Source organism: Somniosus microcephalus, chromosome 13, assembly GCF_052327205.1.
Source record: "Somniosus microcephalus isolate GS21.2 chromosome 13, FLI_Smic_1.0, whole genome shotgun sequence".
Taxonomy (NCBI): domain Eukaryota; kingdom Metazoa; phylum Chordata; class Chondrichthyes; order Squaliformes; family Somniosidae; genus Somniosus; species Somniosus microcephalus.
In genome coordinates this window covers 177,250,555-177,272,878 of record NC_140999.1, presented here as the reverse complement: position 1 = coordinate 177,272,878, position 22,324 = coordinate 177,250,555, and the positions used below count along the sequence as shown (strand labels likewise).

Below are 22,324 nucleotides of genomic sequence, written 5' to 3'. Positions count from 1 at the left end.
GTGGTGCTGCTTTTATGTTTGCTCACCTAGTACACTTAAATCCCCTTTCTGTTGTCATTTAAAAAAAATTCGTTCCTGGGATGTGGGCGTCGCTGGCATCCCTAATTGCCCTTGAGAAGGTGGCGGTGAGCCGCCTTCTTGTACAACTGAGTGGCTTGCTAGGCCATTTCAGATGGCGTTGCTGTGGGTCTGGAGTCACATAGAGGCCAGACCGGGTAAGGACGGCAGATTTCCTTCCCTACAGGACATTAGTGAACCAGTTGGGTTTTTACAACAATCCGGTAGTTTCATGGTCACCAATACTGATACTATTTATTTAATTAAATTAAAATTCCACTGCTATGGTGGGATTTGAACTCCAGATCATTAGTCCAGACCTCTGGATTACTAGTCCAGCAACATAACCACTATGCTACCGTAACTGATTATTTAACAGTGTATTATTTCCTGTTATTGGCTATATTACTTCCTGTGATTGGACAGTATTACTTCCTGAGAACTAGTCTTCAGCAGTTTGTAAATGTCAGTAGAACTGACAGAATGGATTATTGCTCCAAACTCACTGCCAGAGATTTGTTCATTACATTACATTATATGATCTACACTTTCTTTCATAAATGTAACAATTTTTTTTAACTGAAGTGACACAGATGACAGGGGAATTTAAAAAATCATAGTGATGTGTTAGCTAAAGTTTCCACACCCTATATATCAACTCCTACATTACAGTATCGCTTCAGCACTGTGTTTCTGAAAATATACCATACACAATATGCTTATTATAACCTACTGCACATGATAAGCTGAACATGGATATTTTTGTTTAAATTAATAAAATGCAGCACAGAGTGCAATTACATAATTCTGTCCCAATTGCTTAAGCAGATACTTGAATTGTGTCACAACTATTTTTAAAAAGTTAGACCTATAGAAAATTGTGGAAACTGTGGAAAACCCGTGACCTCTACCACCTAGAAGGACAAGGGCAGCAGGCGCATGGGAACACCACCACCTCCAACTTCCCCTCCAAGTCACACACCATCCTGACTTGGAAGTATATCGCTGATCCTTCATCGTCGCTGGGTCAAAATCCAGAAACTCCCTCCCTAGCAGCACTGTGGGAGCACCTTCACCACCAGCTGTTCAAGAAGGCGGCCTACCACCACCTTCCCAAGGGCAATTAGGGATGGGCAATAAATGCTGCATATAAAAAAAAATTAGAGGGTACATTGGTCTCAAGCTAAGCCACCAAATTCTCTGTGAAATGGCACACAGCCAAAAGTTTACAAATGAAACAACCAATAATTCTATATGCAAATAAATAGTAATACGAAGCACAATAAAAGTACAATATATCAACATACACACAATGAGAATGTCTACAACTGGTCCATTACCCTTTGTAAGACTAGCTTCTGATTAATAGCAAAATACTGCATTCTTTTTATGGCAAAATGAATTTAGCCTCTTTTTTATTCTCTCCTCAAACATTCATTCGCCCTCAGGTAGAGTATATTTTTTTGAGAGTTCATTCAGTTCAAACACTCAGTTTCAAAGGAACGCAATGCTGTTTCAAACCACCCACTTCTGCCTTGCACCTTCTTCTCTTTTGTCATTTAATCACTCCTGCCCTCCACCCTATCACCGACCTCCCCCTTTGTGTTTTCCTCCCACCGCACCGCACCGCCTCCCCACCCCTCCTTTTCCTCTAGCTCTGTACTAGCTTATAAACTGTTAAATCTCTAACTTCTTCCAGTTCTGACAAAAGGTCATTAACCTGAAATGCTAAACTCTGTTTCTCTCTCCACAGATGCTGCCTGACCTGATGAGTGTTTGCAGCATTTTCTGTTTTTATTTCAGATTTCCAGCATCCGCAGTATTTTGCTTTTGTGTTGTGCTGCTGTTTCAAACTCCCTTTGAGTATAAACTAACACTAGTTAACTCCTTGATGTAGGTTCCCAGACAAACTTAGCAGTACGTCATACAGTTATTCAATTCACGATAGAAGCCAGATGTCACAAATACAGATGTAAACACTAATGAAGAAATAAACACTTCACACACACACATGCACACTTCCAACATGCAAATCGTCACAATGGAATAAATCAGTTCTTTTCAAATAAAGGAACAATATTGCTAAATAATGGGAAATAAACAAGGTTGTGCATGTGGGGGGGAGGGGGGCAGAGTGACTAGAGGTTTTCAAAATTATGAGAGGTTTTGAGAGGATAAAGAATGTTTGGTGAATCAGTAGCAAGAGGGCATAGACTCAGGACCTAATAAACCACAGAATCTGCACTTGGATACAGAATTTAAATCTGTTCTCTTTGCTGTTTCTTTTGCCAATTTTCTTATAAGAACATAAGAAATAGGAGCAGGAGTAGAAGCTCTTACAATCTGTTTTTATATTTCTTGCTAATTTACTCTCATATTCTATTTTCTCCCTCTTTATCAATTTTTTGGTCACCCTTTGCTAGTTTCTAAAACTCTCCCAATCCTCAGGTTACTACTCTTCTTGGCAACACTATAAGCCTCTTCTTTTAATCTAATACTATCCTTACCCTCTTTAGTTAGCCACAGATGGATCACTTTTCCCGTGGAGATTTAATTTCTCAATGGAGCGCATATTCGTTAAGAATTATGGAATATGTTTGTCATTGCTTATCTAACATCATACTTTTTAATCTAATTTCCCAATCTACTGTAGCCAACTCGCCCCTCATACCTATGTAATTGGCTTTCTTTAAGTTTAATACTCTAATTTTGGATTTAAGTACGTCACTCTCGAACTCAATGGGAAATTCTATCATATTATGATCACTCTTCCCCAGAGAATCCCTTACTATGAGATTACTAATTAACCCTGTCTCATTACACAAGATCTAAAATAGCCTCTTCCCTGGTTGGTTCCACAATGTATTGTTCTAGGAAACTGTCTCGAATACATTCCATGAGCTTGTCCTCCAAACTACTTTTGCCAATTTGATTTGTCCAGTCTATATGAAGAATAAAGTCCCCCATGATTATTGCATTACCTTTGTTACGAGCTCCTCTTATTTCTTGAGTCATACTCTGTTCTCTTTTCTCCTGAAATCTTGAGATGAAAGGAGCATGCATATAATGCCATGGGTTCACTAGTTATTACAATGCATGTTGTGCAAGTGGTGGACATATTTGTTTCATTTCATTATGCACTGGCCATTGGAAGATGGTATGGTGTACAATGATGGACAGGAAATAAGGCCTAGAAATTCAGTATTGCCACGTTTGGGACGCTACATTCGAGCGTGTGCTAAATTTAGCGCCTGGCGCAACTTAGCGCCACCTTCAGCGAAATTGAGTTGCTTCGCCCCAAGAGGTTCTTGCTGCGCTAAAGCAGACGCTGCACGACTATCCTAAGGCGCTAAGCCGGAGAGGCGAGGCGCTACCACTGAGGGCGGGTGCAGCGCAGGTGTGGCCAGTTTGTGATTGCAGGCAGACACGCTGGCGCCGGTCACCTCTTAAAGGGGGAGGGTCGATTTGGCTTGCAGCCATGCCCTGCACATTGGAGCCCTGAATTCTCGGCCTGGACAGACCTGCTGCGACATCGTTACGCCTACGACCATGGAGAGGGCCAGGGAGTGAGCGCAGCGCTTCAGTGAGGGGGCCCTGAAGGTTCTGGTTGGCGCAGTGGCGCACAAGTGACCTATCCTCTTTCCGGACAGTGGCAGGAGGCTGCTGCCCGCCGAATATCGGAAAGCATGGAGGGATGTGGCAAACCGGGTCACGTCCAACAGCATAGTTGGCAGGACACCAACCCAGTGCCGGAAAAAATTCAACGACCTCACTCGGGTTGTCAGGGTGAGTACCCTTTCCAGTATCCTCTTCATCCCTGCATGTGCACCTCACTTTATGGCCAAAGGGTCCTGAAAGCCCCAGTGCCCAGCCCTCATCCAACACCTATGGGACTCTCATGAAAATCACATGCCCATTCACCACTTTACACACTGTAAGGACTATTCGACCATGGGAGGCAGTGCAGCCAAGATCAGGGCTTGACACTGTAAGGGCTATTCGACCATGGGAGGAAGTGCAGCCAAGATCAGGGCTTGGCACTGTAAGGGCTATTCGACCATGGGAGGCAGTGCAGCCAAGATCAGGGCTTCACACTGTACTCAGAACCTGTCCTTTCTCTTGCAGGGCAAACTAGCCCACAATAGGAGGCAGCAGCAACGGACCGGGGGAGGCCGTCCTGAACTTAAAGACCTCAGCGATCTGGAGCAGCGAGTGGAACGGATTATGGCAGGCCGGCTGATTGGCCCCGTCGCCACTGGAGATGCTGACCCCGTTCTGGACAGCAATGGTAAGGTCATCACCTTTTTGACCTCTCTCTTTCCACTTGTGCCTCACACCAGCATCTTTCCACTATCAAACCAATGCAGTGCATTGCAGCACTCATGCCTCCCTCGCTGCCGCCCTGTCCTCACGCTAAAGCAACTCTTGTACCTCCCTGCTTTCAGATGCTGATTCGCAAGGTGAGGAGGCGGGCCCTCAAGCTGCCACTGTGAGTGAATCGGAAGGCGAGGAGGAGGAAGAGGAAGCCGGAACATCAGTGCCACCCTCAGCCGAGGCAGCCCATGGCCATAATGGGGACACGTCTTCCCTGGAGGGGAGCAGGGGGGAAGGGTTCTGAGGAGGGTGAAGCTCCGGGGCCCAGCGGGCTGCAGCAACGCAGGGGGGATGGGGTAGGGAAGCTCGGCGGCCTTCTCCCCAGAGGGAGAGTGTGGCCTCCAGTCCTGCTACAGTGAGCGCAGAGGAGGTGTGGCTCCTCGCTGAAATGGGCGCCCAGGCGGCGCGCAGGCACACTGAGCTCATGGCTGCAGTGGCAAGGATGCCTGACTCCATAGAGTCACTGGCAAGGAGTGTACAGGAATTCGGGGCAGCACAGGCAAGGAGTCTGCAGGACTTCGGTGCAGCACAGGCGGCTTCCAGCCAAGTGCTTAGTCGTGCCATGCAGTCACTGGCTGGTCTGATGCAGACACAGATCAGGGCCACACGAGCACTAACTGCTGCCACCCTCGCTGGATCGAGCAAGATTCGCTGGGGCCCTCACCGCGCCGCAGCAGGCCAGCAGTCTGTGCTTCAGCAGATTGCTGCGCATGGTTCAGTGCTGCCCCGTGCGAGTGCCAGTGTCTCGTCCGACCAGGGTCTGCCTGTGCTCTATCAGGTTGGCAGCATTCCTGCTGCCAACACTGTCACTCCTCCACTGCAGCTGCCACCACCCGTAGGACAGACTGCTGCCGCCCAAGCAGAGTTGGAGCAGTTAGCAACCGGGCCCTCCAGGCCCAGAGCTGGTCCAGGCCGTCCCCCAAGGGCATCTGCCGACTCACTACCTGACCTTCAGCAGCCTTCCCCCAGCCTTGCTGCAGCCACTGGGGTCCCATTGCGGAGGAGCTGCAGGGCGGGAAGGGGCCAATCTCGCAAGCGAGGCAGATCACCCTCGCAGGCCAAAAAGTAGGAGGTGTGGCAAAATGCTCTGGTTTTTTTTGGTGAAGGCCGAGGATCATGGTCATTTTTGTTTAACTCTTTTGTTCATTGTCTCCAGGTTGTGAGAGCCAGTTATGTGTCTGACTGTTTTTTGAGGGGTTTCTCTGTATTTGTTTGTCATGCGGGAAGGGCACAGAGTTTGTTAAATAAATAATTGTCTTTATTCAGATTGTGCATGTTTGCACTTTGAACTATTTGTTGCTTTGACTGGCTCAGGGTTTGCGGAGCAGGTCCATTCATGTTCTTTCAATGGCACAAGCCATTCCCTGAGAGGGGGCCTAGAACCGACTTGCAATAAGCCGCAGACGGATGGCCCTTGCACTTTGTGCCTCCCTCCCGTCTTGGTGCTCCTCCTCCTCCTTCTCCTCCTCTGGTGGTCCTCCAATGTCTGCTGGCAGTGGCTGAGTCCTGAGGATAGCCAGGTTGTGCAGCATGCAGCACACTACAACAAAATGGGAGACTCGCTCAGGCGAGTACTGAAGGGCTCCCCCGGAATGGTCCAGACAGCGGAACCGTTGCTTTAGCACGCCGATTGTGTGCTCAATGATGTTCCTGGTCGCTTGATGGCTGTCATTGTATCGCTCTTCAGCAGGGGTGCTGGGCGCACGGAGCAGGGTCATCAGCCAGGTGCACAAAGGATAGCCCTTGTCCCCCGAGAAGCCAGCCTCCTGGGTGAGCCGGGGCTTCGAAAAGGTCTGCCACAGAAGTCTGGCGCAGGATGAAGGCGTCGTGGCTGCTGCCTGGAAAGCGGGCATTGACAGCTAGTATCAGCTGCCTGTGGTCACACACCAACTGCACGTTCAACGAATGGAACCCCTTCCGGTTGCGGTAATCCTTGGCATTCTCTAGAGGCGCCCGCAAAGCCACATGCGTGCAGTCAATGGCGCCCTGGAACATGGGGAAGCCCGCTATTCTTGCAAATCCCATTGCGCGCTCCTGCTGCTTGTCCAGGGTCATGGGGTAGGAAATGTACTGACGTCTCCTTTTGAAGAGGGCATTCGTGACTTGGCGGATGCAGCAATGCACCGCGAACTGGGAGACATTGGCAATGTCCCCAGTAGCGGATTGGAAGGAGCCGGTGGCATAGAAGTTGAGAGCCACTGTCACCTTCACTGCCACCGACAGAGACGTCCTGCTCCTCAGCTGAGGCTGCAGATCTCTCTGAAGCAGGTGGCAGATCTCAGTGACCACCCCCCTTCTGAATCGAAGCCTCCGAATGCACTGCTCCTCAGACATGTTGAGGTAGGAGAACTGCTGGCGGTATACCCTGGGAGGGTAAGGCCTCCTGTGCCGACGCCTGTTGGCCCTCCTCCGTCTGGCCATGATTGGCACTCTGTCTCGGTGTCTCTGAGCCCTCTCAATGCAATGGAGAAACCCAACGTTTCCACCCATTGCAGCTCCCATTATATGTGGCCATTCAAGGCTATGGCACTGAGAACTCAATCCAACTGCAAAGCTCTGGGCTGAAGCCAGAAGTACCTGTGCGAGCGCTGAGTCAAAGCAGAAAGCTCTCTGCCTTTGTCTCTCTGCAAATCTCTCTCTCTCACACAGAAGGAGTGGTCCAAAATGGCTACCACTAAGAAGGCAGGAAGAGCCCCCTTTAAATAGCACCCCCCCCCCAGCCCCACAGCGACTGGGAACCGTTCCACTCAACCAGTCGCTGGGAGCGCCAGGCGGAAAAAAGGGGGGCGCCACTGAAGTTCCGGTTCGGGGTGCACCAAGGGCATTGCACCATGAAATGACGTCAGGATCTGCGCGTGCAGCTGAGTGGGCGTTGCGGTTTTGCGCCGCCGCTAAATGTCCACTCAAGTTCGCGAGAGGCGCAGATCGCGCCGCGCCCGGGCGCTAGCCACTTCGCGCCCCACTTATCGCCCTCTTAAGGCGCTAGCGGCTGGCGCTACCAACTGAATTTCTAGGCCTAAGTATCTAATGCATGACAATCTCAATACTGCCTGTGAGGCAACTGCTACACTTTTAGATTTGATAATTTGTAGCTGGTAACCAGGAAACAAGGAGCAACATCCATTATGTTACTCCTGTTATATTATACACTAATACAATGGGTTGAAAATTCTGCGTTTGTTATGCTCTAATAGTAGGGCCTGGATTCTCCTCCCATTGACGGCTTTCCGCAGGATGGTCCTAATGTCTGCTAATATGAAACCGCTGCTAACCCACCACAATTTTCTCCAAGAACCTTTATTAGCCATACAGGGCACTTTTTGAGACCAGAAAAAGAACCTTTGTTGGCTCACTGTCTCTAGGAGGGAAGTAAATACAGTTCTGGTGCAGCCTTTAAAAGCGTGCAGCCACTTTAAAGGACAACATCAGTTTTCAGCAAGATGGCAGAAGGAGTAGACGCATAATACTCTTGCGAAGTCACACTTTTGAGGCGTGACATTTTGAGAAGTGACGCTTTTGAGGAATAATGCTTTTGAGGATCGATGGTTGAAGAGGTATGACACGACGGACACATGCTAGGCACAAGCCTTTAATTGTACAGATACATAACTTTGGTTTGATGGAAGGACATCAGGAAGTTCTTTGCACAACGAGTGAGCAATACATGGAATGGACTCACGGATAGAGTAGTGTAGGTTTTTAGAAACGGCAAATAGTTATTGTTAATCGTGAACGGATAGAAAACCCTCCTCGGGATAGCGCAACTTTCATAGAAATAGAAATGTTGGTGTGAGTGGAGACCATTCAGCCTAATGTACTTGTGGCAATGCTGGCAGGCCCACCTGGATCAAAGATAAGTATGGATGAGGAAGGCTATTCAGACCATTCTGGTCCAACCATCCAGGAAGACCCTAAAATTTCCCCATTACAGCATCCAATTGGTCTTAAATGATTCTGGGATTTTTGCTTCCATTGCTTTATCCAGGGGTCCATTCCATGTATTGCTCACACTTTGTGCAAAGTACTTCATGATGTCTTTCCTAAATTTGCCTTTTACTAGCTTGAACCTGTGTCCCTTTGTCCTATTCTCACTGTTTAGTTTAAAATACCGTTAACTATCTACTCGAATCACTTTTGAAATAAAAACAGAAAATGCTGGAAATACTCAGCAGGTCAGGCAGCGTCTGTGAAGCGAGAAACAGAGTTAACGTTTCAGCTCGATGAGCTTTCATCACTTTTGTCTGATCTTTCCCTAATCCGTTAATATTTTTCTTCAATTATTTATCTAATTTCCTCTTAAATATCACATTTGACTCGGGTTCAATAGCTTCTTGTGTTAAAGCATTTCATATATTAATGACTTTGAGTGAAAAATAAAATCTGAACTTAACCTTTATGCTTCTAAGATATGTCCCTTTTTGCAGATAAGAGGAAATAATCTTTCACTAGTTACCCTCTCAAACCCTTACACACTTCTATTAGATCTCCTTAGCCTTCTTTACTCCTGTGAATGCAACACTAATTTTTCAATTTCTCATCATAGTTATATCCTGACATTCCTGGTATCATTCTGTTAAATCAATGCTGCACTTTTCCCCAATGCTCCAATATCCTTTCTATGAAGGGGGCCCAAAACTATACACAATAATTTAATTGTGGCCGAGCCATTCTTGCTCAGAGTCACTATCATTTCAATGCTTTTATATTCAGTGCTTTAACTCAGAATCCCATTTGCTCTTTTTATGGCTTTTTTCATTGGCAACCCCACTTTTAAGAATCTGTATATGTAGCCATAAATCTCCCAGTTCTTCTACTCCATTAAGAATTTTACTGTTTAGGATTTTGCTCCACCCTCTTGTCTAAGTAGCTACACAGCAGTTATAATAATAATTGAAAAAAGGCAAATGTAAGAGCAAAATCTGCAATCTGTTTAAACAAACGCTCTGTAAAATTGTTCTCTAAAATCACTGTCATTGTGGATTCCTCTTGTATCATATTTACCATATGACCTGGAAGGGTTAGGTCTGTGACTCATATTAGAAATGCCTTATTAAATTCTGCACTTTAAAAATCCACGGTCTACTGAGCACATTATGTTCTATTTGTTTTCTAGACTAGTTTAAAGGGTTTAGTGGGTTCTGTTTCACTTCTTTTTGCCTGTAAGCCAAGCCTGCGTTGGAGTAAGGCATCTGCAGCTCTTTAATGTCCCTGAGTGCACAGCACGCATGACTAACACAGTGTAAATAAACACAGCTGAGCTAGGCTGAAATTGGAAGGTTTTCTCATTAGAAAAATAAAATAAACAGATGCGGTTAAGCGCTCTGTCTAAAGTGTTTGTCCAAAGAATGGAGATCTCTCAGAAGTTTGAGCGCAAAGGTGATAGGGCCAAGTCTCGTGTAAAAGGAATGGAATCTGCACGGTCCTTTTAACTAATAGTCCTTGGGGAAGCCTGTTGATTTTAACCGTAAAGTAGTGTTACGTCTTGGGATTTTGGCAGCTTTTCTTTTGGTTCTTCAATAACAAACTTGGGACAGTGGTTTTGTGTTTCACAAGAAGCAGAATTTATTGAAGTTGCCCATTGCTGATACTGGGCCAAGAAATACCTAATTCAGCCAATCTGGCTCAAATGGAGCAGTTTTATAATACAATGGAGACCATGAGGCTCTGTATGAAACACAAGGTAATTCAAAAGACATAGTAATCACTGACCTCTTGATTAGTGAAACACTATTACATCCTTTCACATGGCAGTAGTAACTACACACTCAAAGCATCACTCTATGACGTATTAAGTCCTGGTTATTGTGAGAATATTGCTAAAAATTTTTTTTTATTGTTTCAAATGCTTTGCTGCAAACTGCAGGGAGAGATTCTGTCCGGAAGTGTATTTTAGAGGGTCATGCCCTTCTACTCTTTGTTAAAATTTCTAACATTAAAAAACCCCAGAAATCTCCTCTTTTTTGAGGTCCAGGCGAGAGCAAAACTGTATGGGGATTTTATGACAAAATATTGCTCTAAACAGATAGAAAAGAAGGTGCCAAATATCATTGATTTATGGACTCATAACATTACAGTTATTGTTTTTTCAAATATATTCAGCAGGTAGTGACCACTTATGTCGGGCATTACATCTCCTCTTTCATTGCCTCTCTCCCTGCAGAATCTGAAATTTATTTAGCTCAGGAGGAACTGTATGGATATAAAGGAAAGATAGCATCAACTAAAAGGTAAGTTGTCAGTTTATGGTCTCAAGCAGCCTCTGCATTCTAAATATAAAGTGATCCAGTGTATCCCAGCAGGGAGCAGCACTTACAGGGAGCACATCTCAGGAAATTCCCGGGCTGCGCCCCTCTGATTTCCCAAAATTAGTTCCCCGTGACCACCGATCTACACTGGGAGTGCCGGATTGCAGAATCACTCCTTAAATCAAAACTTGGGTGTGCCTGATACTGCAATGTGGAAAGAACTTAATCTGCATCTAATTGGTGCTGGATCTAAGTCGGGCGTGCCTAATGGGACATTGTGGAGCAAGCTTTCCTCTGCATCTAACTTGTGCTGTACCTGAACTGTGATTGTTCATCGAAACAATGCAGCGGGAGCTTTACCTTGGCATACCCGAGTTTGGTGTGTTTGAGGTTCAGGGCAAATGTAGTTATTTGTCAGTGAATGAGATGAGCGTGATTTGACAAACAGGCTTACAATTACTTTGCACAAATAAACAGCAATGGTCAGTCAGAATATGCTGTCGGGAGTATTGGAAATTCATTGGAAATTGTGAATAAATGTTGAAAAATTTGTTTATCAACAATTTATTTAGGCCCAGTGATCCAGGAATTTATAGCCACAGTATTTCTAATGTAGTAACTAATGTAGCTACAGGGATCGTGGGTTGTTAAAATGCTTCAAGGCTGCGGGATTGACAGGCTACATCAAAGGTATGGGCTGTGACAAGTATGTGAGATTGCCAGGATGCATCAGGGATAAAGAGTCATCAGGAAAAGTCAGGAATGTGAAGACTAGAGCCCCATCCTCCCAACTGTCTGCTGTAATATCAGTACAGGATGAGCAGAAACACTGGGTAGAGTGATAGGGTTGTGCAAATCCAGTGAGAGAATTGTTTGTATATAGTGATAGCATTCATTGTGTCTATTGATATACAGTGAAAGAATTGTTTGATTATGATGATATATTGTGATAGAATCAGTTGGGTATAGTGAAAAGAATTCCTTACCCCACTGAAAAGTGTGGGTTGGAGCCACTTTTAGTACGTTGGTGTGTCTTGGTATGCAAAGATTGGACTACTATACTATACTTCTGATATTAGAAAACCTCCAAATTTGGCTGAAAATTGGTACTAAGACTGTAGTGTAACTACCTCAATGCATTCGTAAACTGGCACTGGAATAATAAAACCAGTGCAGTGTAGCTCTGGGGTTACATTGCCTCATCCGTACAATAAGGGCAAGCTGGTTCAGTTTTTGATTTGCACACCCTGCTTAGCATATATAATCACGATGAGTTTTATGGGTGTTCGCATATGTGTCCCAATAATTTTCAAATGTGAGAATTGACGAGAATCCATTTTTGGGTCCTGGACACCAGAAAGAAGAGCAACTGCCGAATAAGGCTATACCTCACAAAGTGCTTTGCGGAACACCTCCATTCAGTCCGTAAGGATGACCCCGAGCTTCCGGTCGCCTGTCATTTTAATTCACTGCCCCATTCCCACTCAGACCTCACTGTACTCGGGCTCTTGCATTGTTCCACGGAAGCCCAGCGTAAGCTCGAGGAACAGCACCTCATCTTCCGATTAGGCACTTTACAGCCTTCTGGACTCAATATCGAGTTCAACAATTTCAGATCATAATCTCGGCCCCCATTACATTTTTACTTATTTTTTATCCACACCTTTGTTTTGGCCCTTCCCCCCCCCTTTTTTTTTCTCTCTCCCACATGGCAGCTGTCTCCCATTCTGCCAGCGCATTTCACACCTAATCTAGAGCCGTCTTTTGTCTCCACTAGTCCTATCATCATCTCGTCTCGTTTTGAATACCTCTTAATGTCTCTTCACTTCTCTTTTGTTCTCTCCCAGCCTGGCCTTTCAATCTATTTCATTTCCTGTGCCTTTCCAGTCTTGACAAAGAGTTTGACCCGAAATGTTGACTCTATTTTCTCTCCACGGATGTTGCCTGACCTGCTCGAGTTTTTCCAGCATTTTCTGTTGTTATTTCACAAAGTGCTGGCTGTTCATTAGCCTTGTCCCATGTGTGTAAGATGCCAGCAGCTCAGGCAGTACACATAGATGATTCCCCTACAGCTGAATAATGTCTATCAGACACCTTTCATGATGCCGGGAGTCCATTTTCAGTCCCTTTTTGTGATTGTCTTGTTATATCCCTAGTTACTCAACAATTCTGTTTATTGTCACTTATACGCTGTAGACCTTAAAGCACCTTTTACTTCCCTCCTCCTGAGACATTATGGCCGCTGGATTGCAGGAACTTGACTGCAACACAGTAGGACTGAGCATCATTTCGTGCCATTAATATATTATCTACAATACAATACATTAATATTTGTTTCCCAATGCACTCAAAAACTTTCCTTGCATTCTTCTTTTTTCACTGAAACCAGAAAATAAAGTCACACCATATCTGGTGCTTGGGCGGATTTGCATTGTCCTCTTTTTAAGGTGATATTTGTGCAGATAAATGCTCGGGCAGAGCATGTTTCTGTGTTTAAAAAAATAGATCAAGAGTGTTGACTAGGATTATCCTGGAAGTCAGCCCAAGCTGTTGCACTGAACATCTTGATTTCCAAAAATTGCTTGACCCTCAGAAGGAAATCCAACCCCCCTGAAGTGCTGTAGTTTAGAGAGTTAACGTAATAGTGAGCACAGCACATATCCGCTCACATGCACTTAGATCTCTGAAAATACTTCCTAAGCCAGGCTCCTGCTGTTCTTGCCTCCTAACTCAGGGCAATATCCCACTAAAGATTCCCCACCCCCCTCCCCCAGCGGAACTATTCCAGGGAACGGTGTACGGATGCAGTCATGATGTCACCAGACAGCTATTCTCATTGCAACTTATGTACAGTGTAATTCTCCATTTCCGTTCCCTTGTTCAGGAGCTACTTTACGAGGTCCAATAGAGGATTGCTCAGATTTCATCAAACAATGTGAAAATAAACCTGCAGACACTACTTCCTTTTTTGCTAAACTTACTGCAGCGGATTCCCGTTGAGGGAATGACCAGTTTGTTGTAAAGTTTTATTTTCCTCAGAGCATTATTATTATTACAATGACCTTTCATATTGAAATATTCAACTCCTGGCAATGTTCTGCATCAAGACATCAAATTTTGCTTCATCTGTAATAATAAAAAAGGTGCTCTGTAATGAAAAATATTGCCGTAAACTTTTATTTTTTTTGTTAAAGTCGCTGAATGGAACAATTTCCACAGTTTACAGCCAGCGGCAGTATGGAGTACTCCCAGGTCAGGGATATCTGCAGGGCAAAGAAAAGGAGACTTTCATCCCATTTGTCTGAGTTAGATCTGGATCCGGGTTCCAGAGGAGTTAGGGACAGCGGCCTAGAAATTCCATGGCACCGTGCCCGTTTTACAGGTGGATTTCTAGGCCAGTATTGTAACTGGGGATGTGCACAGGCCTCCTGCATAACACTTTTAAACTAGTTTTATTTCCTAAGTTTTACCAGAGGTTTAAACTCGCTCGCCTCACCTGCCCAGCCAGTAAGTCTTTTTCTTGTGTCTCTTTAGGTGCTTCTCACTCACTACCTGACTCCAGGATTTTTTCTAATATGAGTATATGATTAACATACTTCAACTAAAATTTGAGATTAGAGGGAATATTAGAGGGAGGTACCTGTTGAATGTCACTGTTGGCAAATTTCTAATCTATCTACCTCGTTCTTTTCCTTGTTACCCTATTGCTCTTTTACTCTTACAATAGATGAAGGGTCCTCGACCTGAAACATTGACTCTGTTTCTCTCTCCTCGATGCTGCCTGACCTGCTGAGTGTTTCCAGCATTTTCTGTTGTTATTGCACTTTCACTCTTCCTTTTTAGGCCCACTCCAGAGACTTGAGCACATAATCCAGGCCGACGCTTCAGTGCAGTACTGAGAGAGTGCTGCACTGTCGAAGGTGCTGTGCTGTCGAAGGTGTTGTTTTTGGATAAGATGGTAAACTGGGGCCTCATCTGGCTCCTCTGATGGATCGCCTGGCATTATTTGAGGAAGATTGGAGTTCTCCTGGTGTCCTGACCAACACTTATCCCTCAGCCAACACCTCTTTAAAAAAAAAATTACCTGATCATATCATTGCTGTTTGTGGGACCTTGCTGTGGGCAAATAGGCTGCCATATTCTGCCTGTGTACCAACAGTGACTATACTTCAAAAGTACTTAATTGGCTGTGAAATGCCTTGAGAATTCTTGAGGATATAAAAGACGTTAGTTAAATCCAAGTTATTCCTTCCTCTTTTCGCTTTCATTTGTCCTTTTTATCTCTTTTATTTTCATCCCCCCTCTTTCCCCAGCTCCTCTAAGAAACTCAGTGGGAAGAAAGAAAGAGAGAGAGAAAGAAAGAGAGAGAGAAAGAGAGAAAGAGAGAGAGAGAGAGAAAGAGAGAAGGAGAGAGAGAAAGAAAGAAAAAAGAGAGAAAGAGAGAGAGAAAGAAAGAGAGAAAGAAAGAAAGAAAAGAAAGAAAGGTTTGCATTTATATAGCACCTTTCACAACCTCAGGATGTCCCAAAGCGCTTTACAGCCAATAAAATACATTTGAAGTGTAGTTGATGCTGTAATGTAGGAAATATGGGGGCCGATAATGCAATTACTGGTGCCTGAAGAACTGTATCTGTAGCACTTTAGGCACCAGGGCTCCATATTATCAGTTTGGAGGCCTAAGGCCTATTTTACACCCATTGCTATTAGTACAAGGAAATGTAGGCAAGAAGCAGCTAGCACGAAAAGAATGTCTGCATCAACTGTGCACGGGGCCTATCAAGACCCCAAATATTATTCTAGTTAGAGCGCCTCCCCGTAACGTGGCTGGAGTGCGTGAGCAATGCTGCAGTCACTTGGCACCTGTTTGCAATGGGTACTGAAGGGGACACTTGCATAAGTAGTCAGATCTCAGTGACTCTCTTTCTTATGCTTCAGGACTGCACCATGGTGTATGGACAACATGAAGCACACACTTACACAGCACAGACCTGTGCTCTGCTTGACAAACTTACTTTTCCATATGGCCTAGACAGACATAAAAACTTTACAGCAAGCTGGCGGAAAACACAAGAACTCACGGTCGAATGTTAATCCAATTTTAAAAGGGAGTCTTTGAGCACCTGATTTTTCTATTTTCTATACATCTGGTGAATGAAGGCCCATAATCCTGGATGTTCTACATTTTATTATTGTGATCACTTGTAAAAACGGTTCCCTCTAAATTCCAAACATTCAATTTTATATGGCAAAATAAGTTAAATGTTCAGCACAACAAAACCCTAATTTTAAATGGGTTCTCCATAAACAGAAAGGCATTGGCTCGGTTGAGTGAATTTATGTTACCCCAGTCCTCAAGGGGTTAATTAGAGCCTCTGTATGCCACATAAAAGGGGGCCTATACCTTTCATTTGGTAAATAAATACACACACAGCATTCTTTATCCTCGGAGGAACAGGGGTTTAGAGTAAAGGTCCTACCTTTCCATATCGGGTGGCATACGTCCCCGTGAGTAATGAATGGAAAACAATGATGGTTTCATCCAAATCCCACACAAAAACCCGCTGTGAAGAAAAGAACCAAAGAGAGGTTAGCTCTGGCAATAACTCAAACTAATCTGCAATATCATTATTCTATGAATGGTGCTCATGCATATTTCATAGGTTAGATCAGGAATCAGGATCTGGCATGAATGTGGTCAATCAGCTGACGCTCATTCACAAATCACATCAGCAGTGATGGTCAGTTAAACTGCCAAGAGGGGAAGCTGAATTAGAACAGGGGTCAATATCTGATGAATCTGCGAGTAGGATTGATGAATATTTTGGGGAAATATTTTCGAAGGGGTTGGCCCTGAATTTGCAGATCGGAGGCTTCCCGCGGGGAAACGCCTCAGATTTTGCAAATAAAATGCCCGCGTACCTGGTGGCCCGGGACGTACGCAGATTCGTGGTCCCAGGCCTCTCTGGGTAAACCCGCGGGAAGAGGCCCACGTATCCCAGGGGCACAGGTGGTTCGCAAGCACCCCTGGGATCACGTGGGCCGGCCCAACCAATGACAGAAGGGAATCCCCATTCATACTTATAGAGGTTCCGTATGTACGGAATCCCCATAAGTATGAATGAGAATACCCCAAAAAAATACCTCTATGCTTCAAATATTTTTTTTTAAATCACATATTTAAAATTAATTAAACTGGCATTTAATTAAATATTTAAAACAAAAATGTAATTTTTTGAAAAATAAATTTACATGTTTTAAACGGGTTAAAAATAAACTTATACAATAGCAAAATACTGCGGAGGCTGGAAATCTGAAATAACAACAGAAAATGCTGGAAATACTCAGCAGGTATACTAACCTGCTGAGTATTTCCAGCATTTTCTGTTGTTATTAAAAATAAACTTACCTTATTTCACAGGTTTTTAAATGTACACTCTCGTTTAACCGGCACCTAACCGGAATTCTCTAATAACCAGCAAAATTCTCACTCCGAAAACTACAGTATACAGTCGTTTATAAGTTTTGTTTTACTGTTAAGTAATTAAAGAGTTATGGATTACCCTCAACTGGCATTACTGTACTTAATCAAGCATCTTCCACCATCCATTTAACACAACATTCTGTAGGTGAGTACCCAATTATACTGCACATTTCTTGATTTTTTTATTTTTGTTTGTTAAAAATAGCCTCGGTAGGTATACCTCTCCGTTATCCAGAATTTTGAATCAACCAGCAACACGCCGGTTCCGTCGGTGCCGGATACGAAAGAGTTTCCTGTATTGATAAAATTTTACTTTTCTGTTTTTTAAAACTCTTACACTGGTAAAAGCAGGCCCTACACCTGCTTTTACCAGGCGTAAGAATTTCACGGGCTTTCGCTGGGCAGAAGTTGGGCAAATAGTCCAACTCTCCTCCCGCAGAGGCCCTTTTCCCAGGGATTCGTACGATCTGTTAAGAAGATTCTTGACAGATCGCAAGGTCCAGGTTTTAGCGCATGCGCAGTGCATGCCTCAAACCGGAACCTGCGCAGCCCTTACGGGCGCGTGTGCACCTCGTACGCACCCGAAGGGGCCGCAAATTACGGCCCATTATTACAAATCTGCCTCACAATAAAGGTGTTGCGGCTGTTCATGTGTCAAATAAATGAAATATACTGCTTTTCAGTTTTCATGGAAAAATGGATGGAATCTCAGAGTAATATCCCCAAAACACTGGTAAAATCCTGGAAAATCCCAGAATCTCGTGTAATAAAAATGGAATTTGACTCATTCAGTCACCATGAACCAGTAGCCCTAACTGTAAACAGATAGAATCACGGAATTCAATCCCCAAACCACTGGTAAAAAACACAGAATCCTATGTAATAAAAACAGAATTTGACTTATTTAATTCACTGTAAAACATTGCCAGTGGAAATAAGTTTTGACTGAGATATACAGTGGAATTGTGAAATATCCAATGGTGCAGAATGGACAAAGCCGCTTATGTTGTGTATAACATGACCACCAATTCCCGATCTGTTCAAGTCAAGGTCATACACAGAACAGGACCGCCTATCCCAGTCCTAACTTAGTTAGCAATGTGTAGAACAGGACTGAACTTCCCATTAAAAGAAATACTTACATTTATATAGTGCTGTATCGCATCTCAGAAACGGTCAAAAACGTTTTATGTATGAGAAATTACTTTGACGTGCAGTCACTGTTGTTATATAGGCAAACACAGCAGCCATTTTGTGCACAGCAGGATCCCAAAAACAACACCGAGACACATAGCCAGTTAGTTCATTATTGATGTTGTTAGTTAAGGGAAGAATGTTGGTCGGGACACTTGGAGAACTCCCCGTTCTCCTTTGAAATATTGCCATGTGGCGTAATTTTGACTTATGCCATACTGTAAAACGGGCGATATCAATTCAGCCACCTGTTATACATCTCTCCTGAATTGAATGGAGATGAAAAGCGAGATGTACAACAGACGGCTGAATCAATATCGCCTGTTTTATAGTATCATCCAAAGTCAAAATTACCCCCATGGGATTTTTTAATGCTCCTCCCCCCCCAATGTGCTTAATGCTTCAACCAAAGCACAGCACCTCCAACAATGCAGTACTCCCTCAATACTGTACTAGAATGTTAGCTGAGATTATCTGCTCAAGTCCTGTCATGGTGCTTGAACCCACAGCTTTCTAACTCAGAGCTGAGAGTGTTACCACCTGAGTCGTGGAGACACTCAGTACTGAGTGAAAGAGGCACAGGTGCAAAACAGGACTGGCTATCCAGTATAACAAAGGGAACAAGCTATAGCCAGAATATTATAATAAAAAACTGGTATTCACAGCTTTGTCAGCTTGTTGCTGAGCAAAATATAAAAAACTGAAGTCGCAGGGTTAGTTCTGAAGGAACTGAGCTGGGGCTACTTTCATCTTTAAGAAACAAACCTGTTGATTTCTTTTCAGATTTATTTTTAAAACCTAATATAATGCTTCATAAAATTACACCACATAGGACTGACTGCCAATTTCACCCAGATGATGAAATGAAAATTTGGTGACAAATTCACTGACCAGTTACTTTACGAGAAATTGTATGGATTCTAATTAGGGCTTTGGTGAGACCACACCTGGGGTACTGTACACAGTTTTGGTCTCCTTATCTAAGGAAGGATATACTGGCCTTAAGAGGCGGTGCAACGAAGGTTCACTCAATTGATTCCTGGGATGTGAGGGATTGTCCTATGAGGAGAGATTGAGTAGATTGGGTCTCTACTACATAAGAACATAAGAAATAGGAGCAGGAGTAGGCCAATCGGCCATTCAATAAGATCATGGCTGATCTGATCCTAACTGCCAATCCACTATCACAGAACCATCTCCTGCACCTAACAGAATTAGACACACGAAATAGGAGCAGGATCAGGCTACACGGCCCCTGGGCCCGCTCCGCTACCCACAGGGCCATGACCGATCCGAACCTAGACTCATGTCCAAATTCCTGCCCGCTCCCCGTAACCCTTAATTCCCTTTACTTCTAGGAAACTGTCTATTTCTGTTTTAAATTTATGTAATGATGTAGCTTCTACAGTTTTTTGGGGCAGCATATTCCATGGACCTACCACCCTCTGAGTGAAGTAGTTCCTCCTCATCTCAGTTTTGAAAGAGCAGCCCCTTATTCTAAGACTATGCCCCCTAGTTCTAGTTTCACCCATCATCGGGAACATCTTCCCCGCATCCACCCGATCCAACCCCTTCACAATCTTATATGTTTCAATAAGATCGCCTCTCATTCTTCTGAACTCCAATGAGTAGAGTCCCAAACTACTCAACCTCTCCTCATATGTCCATCCCCTCATCCCCGGGATTAACCGAGTGAACCTTCTTTGTACTGACTCGAGAGCAAGTATGTCCTTTCTTAAGTATGGACACCAAAACTGTACGCAGTATTCCAGGTGCGGTCTCACCAATACCTTGTACAACTGAAGCAATACCTCCCTATTTTTATATTCTATCCCCCTAGCAATGAAAGCCAACATTCCATTGGCCTTCTTAATCACTTGCTGCACCTGCATACTAACCTTTTGAGTTTCGTGCACCAGGACCCCCAGATCCCTTTGTACTTCAGTACTTTCTGGAGTTTAGAAGAATGAGAGGTGATCTCATTGAAACATATAAGATTCTGAGGGGGATTGATAGGGTAGATGCTGAGAGGTTGTTTCCCCTGGCTGGAGAGTCTAGAACTTGGGGGCATAGTCTCAGGATACGGGGTCGGCCATTTAGGACTGAGATGAGGAGGAATTTCTTCACTCAGAGGGTTGTGAATCTTTAGAATTCTCTGCCCCAGAGGGCTGTGGATGCTCAGTCAGTGAGTATATTCAAGGCAGAGATAGATAGATTTTTGGACTCTAGGGGAATCAAGGGATATGGGGATCGGGCGGGAAAGTGGAGTTGAGGTCGATGATCAGCCATGATCTTATTGAATGGCAGAGCAGGCTCGAGGGGCCGTATGGCCTACTCCTGTCCCTAATTCGTATGTTCTTATAATTGTACTGTTCTTGGAAATAGCCACAAAATTAAATATTAAAGGGATATGTCCAAGAAATGTATTAATGAGCAATGTCATGAAGTTACTTACACTTAAGAACATGTCATATATATAGTATCTCATGTGGACATATTAAAAGGGTATGTGATGGCCACACTGAAAAATATGCTGCAATGGCACATTAAAGGGACCTGTCACAGGTAGATAATAAAGAGTGCATCATGGAGGCAACTTAAAAGGGCATGTCATTGGGGCATTTTAAAGGGACATCTCACAGGGCACATTAAAGGGGCACAAATTTAAGTCAAATTAAACAATTTGCACTCTTCTAAAAGTGATTCAGGCCTCTCCACATGTGTGCGCAATACATAAAAATAAGGACCATTTACAGGATTTTTTTTCAAATTACGCAGGTTCTTATATTCAATCCAATTAAAAAGAAAGCATCTTGGGAAGACAGTACAAACGTAGAAGTCAAGGGCATGTGTGGAATAGAATTGTCATCCTAGCAATGTGTAGAACACGATTGAATATACCAGCTTTCCAAAGTTTAAAACTGTATTAATTTTTTTTTTCCAAATGGAAGTCCTTAGACAAACAAGGGCTACACAAGAACAATAAAATATTTTTTAGTTTTCTTAAGTTACACGTTTTATCTTTTCTGTGCAAATACTAAGTTAATGACTTGGATAAATACTGGCTTTAAATTCAATACTGGCCACACAATGGTAGCAGCTACTTCATATAGATTGGAAAAGAATTAACTTGTTTAGACAGATTTCTCTTTTGACATGGGCTTTTACAGAGATTACTTGGCCCACTAAATGCTTGGTAAATACAGAGAAAGAAATGAAAGCTGTACTGTAATATTTGACTGATATCTCTGTGATGCTGCAACTCTGTAATGTAATCACAATGTTCTAATGCTAGCATTGCAACTTTGTTACTGTGAATGCAATGGTAATTCTGGCACCATGGCCGAGGCTTTACTCCTCCCCCTCACCGATTCTTCATTTGATCTGGGTGGGCCGAGGCAGATAGAAACTCAGGGACACGTGCTGCTTTGTTGCCACCGTTCCCTTGGGTTCTGATCCAACAGAACAAACTGCGTCTGCCCGTCTGTGGGCAGTGAATGGTAAGTAGATGCAAATGAGGGAAACGTAGCCTCCGCCATTTTGCATTCTTCGGTTAGGCCCAGGTATCCAGCATTGAGAGAGGTGGCAGAGGGGGCAGCCGGGTGGCAAAACAAAAACCGAAGACATGCTGGTGCTGGTGCGAGAGCTTTGTGAGGGCAGCAGCCCACCCGCCCCCATCAGTAAAATGAAACATTCGTCGGCTCTACTGTGGCAGGGCTGCAATGCCTGCTGCACCACTCGCCGGCGGAGGTCGGAGAACCCACCCACCACGTGCTGAGGACCGTAGGGTCGGGATAGCGCCTGGCGACAGCAGGTCATTTCTGGGGGCAAGTGGAAGTCCCACCACACCGGCGATTCCCCCACTTAAGGGGAGGGATGGGTGGAAGGCGAAGGCCCATAACTCTATAATGATGTAATATTGTAACTGTAGTTCTAACCCTATTACATTGCAACTCTCCAACATTGGGCTGGA

At 44.2% G+C, this 22,324-nt stretch overlaps 1 protein-coding gene across 7 annotated transcripts in view; it reads right to left on the bottom strand.

Annotated features, from left to right (window-relative positions):
- Positions 1-22,324, bottom strand: part of LOC147108815 (protein phosphatase EYA1-like) — a 268,092-nt gene that overhangs the window by 71,675 nt on the left and 174,093 nt on the right. For all 7 annotated transcript variants that reach the window (XM_086005679.1, XM_086005680.1, XM_086005682.1 and 4 more), the window contains exon 10: positions 16,154-16,237. In XM_086005679.1, coding sequence (XP_085861805.1) covers positions 16,154-16,237 — 84 coding nt within the window. The remainder of the gene's footprint in view (positions 1-16,153; positions 16,238-22,324) is intronic.